This window comes from Anabas testudineus, chromosome 5, assembly GCF_900324465.2.
Source record: "Anabas testudineus chromosome 5, fAnaTes1.2, whole genome shotgun sequence".
NCBI classification, from domain to species: domain Eukaryota; kingdom Metazoa; phylum Chordata; class Actinopteri; order Anabantiformes; family Anabantidae; genus Anabas; species Anabas testudineus.
This window is the reverse complement of record NC_046614.1, coordinates 1,708,527-1,717,651: the sequence shown is the minus strand read 5'-3', so window position 1 is coordinate 1,717,651 and position 9,125 is coordinate 1,708,527. Positions and strand designations below refer to the sequence as shown.

The 9,125-nt window shown below is 39.4% G+C and overlaps 1 protein-coding gene across 3 annotated transcripts; it reads left to right on the top strand.

The window, feature by feature from the left end:
* Positions 1–278: 278 nt before the first annotated feature.
* Positions 279–7,457, top strand: LOC113151733 (endothelin-3). 3 transcript variants are annotated; one of them, XM_026344637.1, is made up of 4 exons: positions 279–489; positions 1,705–1,924; positions 4,701–4,847; positions 5,571–7,457. In XM_026344637.1, the coding sequence occupies exons 1-4, from the start codon at positions 420–422 to the stop codon at positions 5,602–5,604; spliced, it is 471 nt and encodes a 156-aa protein (XP_026200422.1). In that variant the 5' UTR covers positions 279–419; the 3' UTR covers positions 5,605–7,457. The 3 variants fall into 3 exon arrangements, with proteins under 3 accessions (XP_026200422.1, XP_026200424.1, XP_026200421.1); XM_026344639.1 differs by having other exon boundaries at positions 1,702–1,924; positions 5,574–7,457; XM_026344636.1 differs by having other exon boundaries at positions 1,702–1,924.
* The last annotated feature ends 1,668 nt before the right edge of the window (positions 7,458–9,125 follow it).

Sequence of the window (9,125 nt, the reverse complement as noted above, 5' to 3'; positions counted from 1 at the left end):
ATGAAAAAGAAAACCCGGCTTTATTGTAGGTGGGAACTGTGCGTCACTACAAGTGCTGATCCTGGTTTTACTCACCAGTGTTCATTCAGAGGAAAGGATCTATCCAGTCCAGTTTCCTCTCTCCTTGTGTCTTCTGTGGGGTGGGGCCAAACAAACAAGTGAGAGTGAGAAACGTGGAGTGAATTAGTGGATGTGCGAGCGAAGCGCGACGGAGCCAAACGCAGCAGCAGCAGCACTTTGTGTTTTATCAGGACTCCTGACAGACAGACAGGACAGGACAGGACAGGACAGGACAGGACAGGACAGGACAGGACAGACAGACAGACAGACAGACAGGACAGGACCTCTGGGAGTAGTTTTTATCCTGTTTGCACGTCTAAACGCTCTTGTTTCTGCTGGTTTGAACCATCTCGTGTGTGATGGCCGTTGTATCTTCGCTTGATGTGGGAGTTTTGTTTCTTTGCGTGGTGACAGCATCTCTGGCGAACGGTGAGTCTACTGGGGGGACACATGGGGGACACATGGACACATCACACAAACCGTGATGGAGATAAATAACAAGTGGATATCATTAGGTTAGGATCAGTTGTCTGTCATGATTCATATCTACTAGGAATTGAATCTGTACTCAACATGACACATTTCTTTCAAAGCATTCTGATTGAATCATATTGAGTCCAGATAAAAGGAGGAGAATCAGAAAACATCAGAAAGCATCTCAGGTAACTGAGAACGTGAGCAAATTGCATCCATGTTGTAAAAAGCATTTGTTTGGTAATAATGCTTCAGAAAGTACTAAATGAAATGAATAGTAGTAGTAGTAGTGTTTGCCACCACGAAATACTCACAAGTAGAAGTACCACTTGAATTTCTTTACTCTTGACCTACAAAGCACACGGTCTGAAATGTACTCTATTCAATTCAATTTGATTTAATTTGTATAGCAACACATTACAACAGAAGTCATCTCAAGGCACTTTACAGTGTTTAAGGTTTAGGACCTTATAAAATACAACTGTATACAGAATTCTATAGAAAACCCAACAACCCTACCTGAGCAGCACCAGGAGACGATGGAGAGGAAGAAACTCCCTTTAGAAGAAGAAACCTCTAGCAGAACCAGCGCCACTAAGAAAACTATGTAATTTAGAAAGTACTGATGCTGTTGATAAGACAACTGTACAAGTCTAGTTCAGATCAGTTTGAGAAACGAATGACTGCTGAAACTTCTAGTGCTCAAGTGGGACTGTTAGGTTTCTCTATGTAGTATTTACTTTACTAAGTGTCTTGAATTAATAACAATAGTAATTTGCCGCTATGTAAATAAAATAAAATTGAACTGAATATATCTGCAAACTAGTTAGTAGTGGAGTAAAAATACAGTATTTTACTTTGAATTGTGAAAGTAAGGTAAAATGGAAACTTTAGAATTGAGTAAACGTAAAACAATTGCCATCAGTTTGTTTGTCAAATTGCAGTCAGTGTTGATGTTACACTGTTGTTACTGAGGTTGGATTCTCATTTATAACACAAATAATGTTCTACTTTTCGTTACTATAAAGATTTGGTCAGAAGTAAGGACTCTACCTTCGTTTATAAATAGATGGTCGTTGCAGTGCTGTTACAGACACACTATACTGTGTGTTCTCTTTGGAGTATCGACCCAGAATTCTGAAATTGCTTCTCAAACGGTTGCTCCAGCAGGTTCCTCATCTAGCAAAGATGTGAGCCAGAGGAGAAATGCAGAAGCCCTCAAACTGAACACGCTCCTGCCTGGCGGAGTGGACGGCCTCTCCGAAGACACCTCTGATGACGAGCAGTCAAGGGCCAGGAGGCGTTCAAAGAGATGCACATGTTACACTTACAAAGACAAGGAGTGTGTCTATTACTGCCATCTGGACATTATCTGGATCAATACACCAGAGTAAGTCATTGTTCAACATCCTCATTGCCTCAATGAGTCATTCAATGAGCTACACTCTATTACTGCACTACTCATGTATTTACAGTACATCATTTAAAGTTGAAAGCAGATTATCCAGTGTCATGACATGATCTCTTTTCTCAAATGAACACTTTATGTCTTGGACAGCTACCATCATATTAGTACAGGTATAGTGTAGCAGGCACAATTATTTGAGTTATGCACAAGATAAAGTCCTCAGCTCAACTTTAAAGGAGCACTTCTCATTTTTAAGTCATTGGATTTAAGGGAACCTGAGCTGCACAACAAACCCGGCTTTTTCACATATTTCAGTATTTCCTGTGACTTTGTGAACTGTAAAGACTTGATGTAATTTGAAGCAGTCTACACCCTGAGCTCTGAGGTATTTTAATTCCACTGAGGATTTCTGACAGTGGCCAACAGGCAGCAGGGAGGAGTCCACCTTTTGGCCCTCTGGGACGTTGTGATTTTGTGTTGCCAATTGTGAATTATAACAAGGAGTCTGATTACAGCTGGGGGTCTCCGCACTATTAAACCAAACCAACAGGCTCAGGCTGCATGTGCTCAGGCTCACCAGCCAGGAGCACATGTATTATATATTTATATAACTGAAGAAGATCTCATGGGCAAAAATGCTACTGTCATTGATGTAATTGACATTAATGACACTGAAAACTGCTTTCATAGCCAGTCATTGGGAAATAAGAAGCCATTTTCAATATGAGAAGAGGGAAAATGATTCAGAGAAATTACACATCATGCACTAGGCATAGAATAAAGAACAATTTAGATGTCCTAAAAAAAAGAAAAGTAGGACTGAGCAACATGAGCAGAACATGTCAGCCAATGAAAACAGCAACAGCTGATGACAGATGAAGGCACAGTCCAGCAATTGAAACCACGATTTTATGAGCAGAAATACAGAGAGACCCTGATGAACTTCTACCAATGTGACAAAAAGACCAAAAGATTCAGAAGGAAACAGACCTAACAAGCGAATTAAAGTCTGACTTATAGAATGCCCTAACTTTCGCTGTAATTCCATGTTTGCTATTGCACAACTGTCTGAAAACAACGAATATTTTACTTTGAAGCCTTCACTTTGGGCCTAAGGGAACAGCTGTAGTTCATGATTGACACATCACATGGCAGCATGTGTGTACTGGGTAAAACTACAACCCTTTTACCTGAGGCGACAGCTTCTCAAGTAGCTACAACTATTACATTAAGTTGACCTTTCGAAGTTGTCGTGGAGCTTTAAAAACCAGCACTTTTGGTTACAGATTCTTTTAAACAGGCTGAAAAGGCTGTGTTGCAGTAATGGATTTAGATCAGATAGAAAATCTGTACAATGATAAACTGTGAGAACTATCAAAATGCTTCACATTTTTCAAGTCATGTCAGACACAGTGGTTACCTTCATCCCAAGGTGAAAGGTGAAGATCAAACACAAGGGCCTGATGCGGACATGCTTTCACATGTGTAGCTTACAGGCAGCTGGTGATGACAAATCTTTAGATGTGGTTGATTCTGGGGTTTAAAGATGAACTGAAAACGATTAGCTACATTCAGGACTCTTGGTGCAGAGTTAAAGCTGCTCTCGGCAAGATTTGAAGATACAAATTCGCATCTGTCATTCCAGACTGTTGTTAAAACTGAGTCATAAAATGAAGCTGTAATAGATTTAGAGCAATGCAATCTCCCTCCTTACATGGATCATTTTGATTGTTGGGCCTGTAGTAGTGCCGTTTTTCTAACTGGATTCCTATTTGTTTTTTTGTTGTTGTTTGTATCTTGCACATGTGCTCACACATGTGTGCACATGTGTGAGCATGCAGTGAAACCTAACCTACTTGTTTGTGTGCCTAAACCTAACCATAGGTGAGTATTTTTTTTTTTAAACAAACAATACTGTAGCATGATAATGAATTAGGGATCCTGCTATACTGCTATATCATGGTTGTGGTAATGATATCAACGAGTGGCCAGTGGATGACGTGATATCTTGCAGGGCAGGTGCATAATTGTAATGCATAAAGTTCCTAATGATGGCAGTAGTAGTAGTAAATGGCTTTTAGTGCACTGTGAAATTCTGTAATTTGCCTAGCCTGTTCTTCTAGGACAAGGTCTTTGTGATGAGCTCACAACGTGCATGCTGTGAAATCTGCTTTATTGCCACATGTTTAATAAATTAGCAGCATTGCCATCCCTCTCTTCCATAATAATTATACTCCACATTAACTCCCAACATTTGGGAACATTGCTACAATGTGGACATGAGCAGTCAGACCATCTGATGGTTATAACCAAACTGCCCAGCTAGTTAAATGTATACAGAACAGATCAGATGTGCCTGACCTACCTGCCACAGCTCTGGATGTGCACGTGCATGCTAGTGTGGTAAACAGTGGGACTGGAACAGAGAAACCATTACCTTCACTGACATTAAAGTGTTCTGGCATCAAATATAGCTCCAACATATTACATTTTATTTTTAGAGATTTAAGAGATTAAATATGGTCGTTGTGAAGGCTGCAGTCTTTGGTAGTTTTTCACTGGTTTGCATTACACTAAAAGGTGTTTCCTATGTTCTGTCCCCATCTTGTATCCAAATGATGGAGTAAGAATATTAGAAACATCTTTAAGTATGTCACAGTGCTGCATCTCTGCTTTGCATTGTCTTGCACTGAAAAGTGGTGAGTCAGTCTCTCCGTCTGGTCACTCAGTGTATTTTCCACATGTATGTCTTTTTCAGGCACACTGTTCCATATGGTATGTCCAGTTACCAGGGTTCTCTGCGCATGAGACGCTCTGCTGGAACTGAACAGAGTAAGAGGGGGGCCCTGCGCTGCAGGTGTACTCTGCAGAATGACTCTGACTGCAGCAACTTCTGCATGGACAGGTAACTGCAACAGTCTTTTTATCAATGTCCTGTGCATATGTATGAAATATTAAAAGAGACACCAACAGAAAACCATGTCCATCATATCACACAGCAGTTTCATACACACATATAGAATAGGTGGCGATGTGTCCATTAAATCAAATCAAACCATTAAACAAATGAACCTACAGGTAAGCACAGCAACAGTGGTTATTGGTTAGTGGAGCTAACATAATGTACCGTATTTATTATATTGTAATGGTTGGGGGTTGGGGATGTAATGGTTCTGAAGCCACCTAACTCAGGCAGACATCCCGCCTCTTCTGTGGTTCAGTACCTTTTTTATAGTGGCTCCCTGCCACCTGCAAATTTGATAGTATGTTAGAAATCTGATATTTGGCTTCACATTAACAAAGAAACGTTGTGTTCTGCATAGTATGAGCTATCTAGCAGCAGTTACTGTAGTGTGCTGTGTTCAGGGACAGTATGGAGTGTAAATCATCCATGTGTGGGTGTTCAGGGATTGGGGGATCAAACTGTCATGACACTAAAGGACACTAAAGACAAGAGGGTCATCTAGGTTTCATCAAACAGTCCTAATGCATACAATGCATTAGGACTGCACAATGAACTATTGCAAGGTATTGGAGGAAAATCCACTCTAAATGATCATGTGAAATTATTGCTAATTTATCAAGAACTGTCTAAATGTTGTCTTGACTGCCTCTCTGTTTTTTCCAGTAGTCATAGAAGGCCTCCCCCAACCAGTGCCTAAAAGGGACAAGAGGACAGCAACTCTTCACAGTTGGCCTGAAAAGAGTAGTGAGCACTGATGAAGTGACATGCTCAGATCCAGAGAAGTGGACAGACACTGACTTTACAAAAGGCATCCCCTTATTTAGAAAAAGCTATGTGTCCATCTGCATGTCTGTAGATGGACACATGTTTGTAATGTGCTCAGTGCCTTGTCATCAGAATGATGCATTAATAACTGCAGATTTTGCAGAGTGGCTGCTTGTACTAAAACTGAAAGTTAGGGGCACCAGCAGGGATTTAAGCGGAGTGCATGCTGCCCAGCACTCACTGCCTTGTGTCTGCTTGGCAGGTGTGAACGATGTTCTTTATTAACCCGTCACCGCTGTGGATAGTTCAAATGGCCACTTTGTGTCAGCTATAAATGACTTTGATAGAGAGTGTTGCTCACACATGTCCAAACCATGTGATGTGGAGGCCACTTCAAAAGCCACAGGCTTCCAACTCCACTACTTCAACCCATATTGTTGAAGCATCACTAAAAGAAGCGTAACACATGACTGTGTTTTTTCTGCGTGGCCATGTTTGAAATATTCAGCATATTGTTTTGGTGATTTCCTTGTTCCCCAGTGCATGAAGTTTGTTTCATCAGCAGTTGAAAGCTCACGTATTGTAACATTGCAATGAATTACTGTTATTTCTATGAGATTTTTAATGGTAATGGAACTAGAAACAAAAACGAGCAAAATATATTTTTCTTTATTAAGCTAAACTCATGCCAAAGTGTACAGTATGTGGAATGTGTTTCAGTATATATAGGTTATAAATTATATTTTTAAACAATACTTATATGTACAAGGAATTGTGTATAATCAGATGTTGTATATAAAATAGTATATAAGAACATGCTTAGTCCTCTGTGGTGAAGAATAAGTACCGTGTACCGTGCAGTACACAGTAAATGTGTGGTAGCTCGTATTTATCTTCTGTATTTTACTGACTGGGCAACAAATTTATTCTAACAATGGGAAAGGAAAGATATTACAGGAAATGTTTGTTGGAAATGTTGATTGCATTTTATTTGGATATATTCTGTTACACCTCTAGCTTTATTTAAACCTATTTAAAATTGAACTGGAAGGCCAGTAAGGTACAAGTACAGTGTGAATAAAAAGTAGTTTTTACTGTTATTTTGCTACCTGATTGAATTACAGACACTTCTTCTAAAGCCACTTGTCAAAGCCCAGACGTCAGTCAGTGAGAAAAGTACCTCAGACCAAAGACCCAGAACGTGGTCCAATTATATTAGACCTATCTTTCCCTTAAATAATGGAAGAAAACAACTGGAAAAGATCCAAAAAATGAACTGCTGGATCACCTGGGGAGAATGAATATGTAATTTTGATTTGAAATGTTTTTTTTTTTCTCGGATAATGAGAGGCATGGGAGAAGACAGGAGAACACTTCAACTTATACATGTAGGTAGGCCAACTACAGCTGCATTACATCAGGGTGCAGGAGTAGCCTATAGAGAGGAACAGTCATGCAAAGTTTTAGTGTGCTGCTATAATTGGCATGTGAAAAAACAAACATAGATCTTGGGTCAGACCTTGGTTCAGACTTTTAGGTGCAAAAATGGCCTTCAATCTTTTTTAACATGAAAAAGTCAAAGTCAAACAAAACCAGCCATGATTCAATGTCGAACAAAAATTAAAAGGTAAAAACCTCCACTGCACTGTAACACGAATGATGTGATGTAATGTCTCTGCTAATGGATTTATGTCTCTGCACTACATACAAAACCATGCTCTATACTCTATATACTTTTGTTAATATGATTTCCTGTCAATGCAAGAAGTAGTGTGACCTTAATGACGCAAGGCTGAAATAAAGCAAAAAGGAATTATTTGCCTGTTGCTCAATTTTGTTTAAAATCTGTGAATTGTAATATTATTACTTTCGTGCAGGTGTAATATTATGCTGTATTCTAAGCACCTGTCCTAGAATCAGATGAGAGAGCGTGCTTCCAGCTGGAGCCTGAAGCAGCACACTCTAAGAAAGTCTCAACTTGGACAGATTGTCTATCACAGGCTAATATGTTCATTATAGAGCAGCAAATAATGTCATACACCTAGAGGCAATGTGGAGTTTCCAATTCAAGTTACTTTCATATCTTAAACTGTGTAAACTGTGGGAGGACTCTGGAGCACCCACACACATCCAGTCCCAGGCTGGTCTTGCCATGAGGCAACTGTGCTAACTAATGAGCGTGAGTGCCTCCCACTTACAGATCAGATATCTGTCAGTAGCTGAAAAATTGCAACCTTCATACCACAGTGACTGGTTTTAATATCTTTTAACTGCTAATGCTGTGATTGATGACTGTTTTTCACAGAAATGATCTCTTTTCTCCAAAGACATCTTTTAAAATCATCTTTTAACACTTATCCACTTATCTGTGGAATGTACTGTCGGTAGGAGTTCACTCTTTGGATCACGTGCAACTTGACAGGTAAATGCATTTCAGAAGTGAAGCGGCAGTTGTAACATGTCAGTTTATGCTGTCATCATTAGCATACAATAAATACAGGAGAGTTGTTTAATAGTTTTATGATCTGCTGGCAGACATAGACATACAGCTCAGTTTGTAGAGCAGTCGTCTATAGAGCTAGTCCTCTATAAACCCCAGGGTCAGTGGTTCAACTCCTGGTTCCTTTTTGCTACATGTCAACGTGTCCTTGGACAGGACACAGACACCCCACGGTAGCCCCGTCATCTACTGCAGCTGTCCAAACAACAATTTCCCCAAGGGGTCATCATTAGATGACATAATAAAGTACCTAATACTGAATGAATTTCCAGATCATGCACTTAGTAGTATTTTTCAGGTACAGGAAAAATGATTCTTTTCACTCTGTGTCATGTGACGTAAACACGTAAGAGGTAAAAATATATATTTTTATTACAAACTGAACAAGAAAAGAACAATGTACACATTCATCACAGACTTTTAAAATGATCTAAACGCTGTACACTAATTCAAAGTCAACTTCCAAATAAAAGAGTTGTCAAGGTGATAACGGCAATTTCTGATTTGAATGTGAATCTACAGTATATACCAGATAAGCAAAGGTACCCATTCATGTGTTGCAGCTGGTAATAATGGAGCTTATACATATGCTGTTTTGATCATCATTGTACTTTATGTGGCTTGTGAATTTCACACTGAGGATCGGTAAAGTCTTCCTACTCTACAGTATTTTATATTACTCATACAATTCTTAATGTAGTGTAGTAAAAGTGCAATATTTACCTCTGACATGTAGTAAAAATGAAGTATAAAGCAGCACAATATAGAAAAACTCAAGTCAAGTAGACGTACAGTAGCTTGTGAAATAATGCAGTTCTGATGTGCTCCTTAATCTCAAACACAGTAGCAGTTTTATACTGTATCTTTCCACAGCTTGTTGCTGAACAGCATGTGCTGCATGAGTATAACAACTGACATAAACCACATCTTTCGTAATCACTGTAGTCGACGCA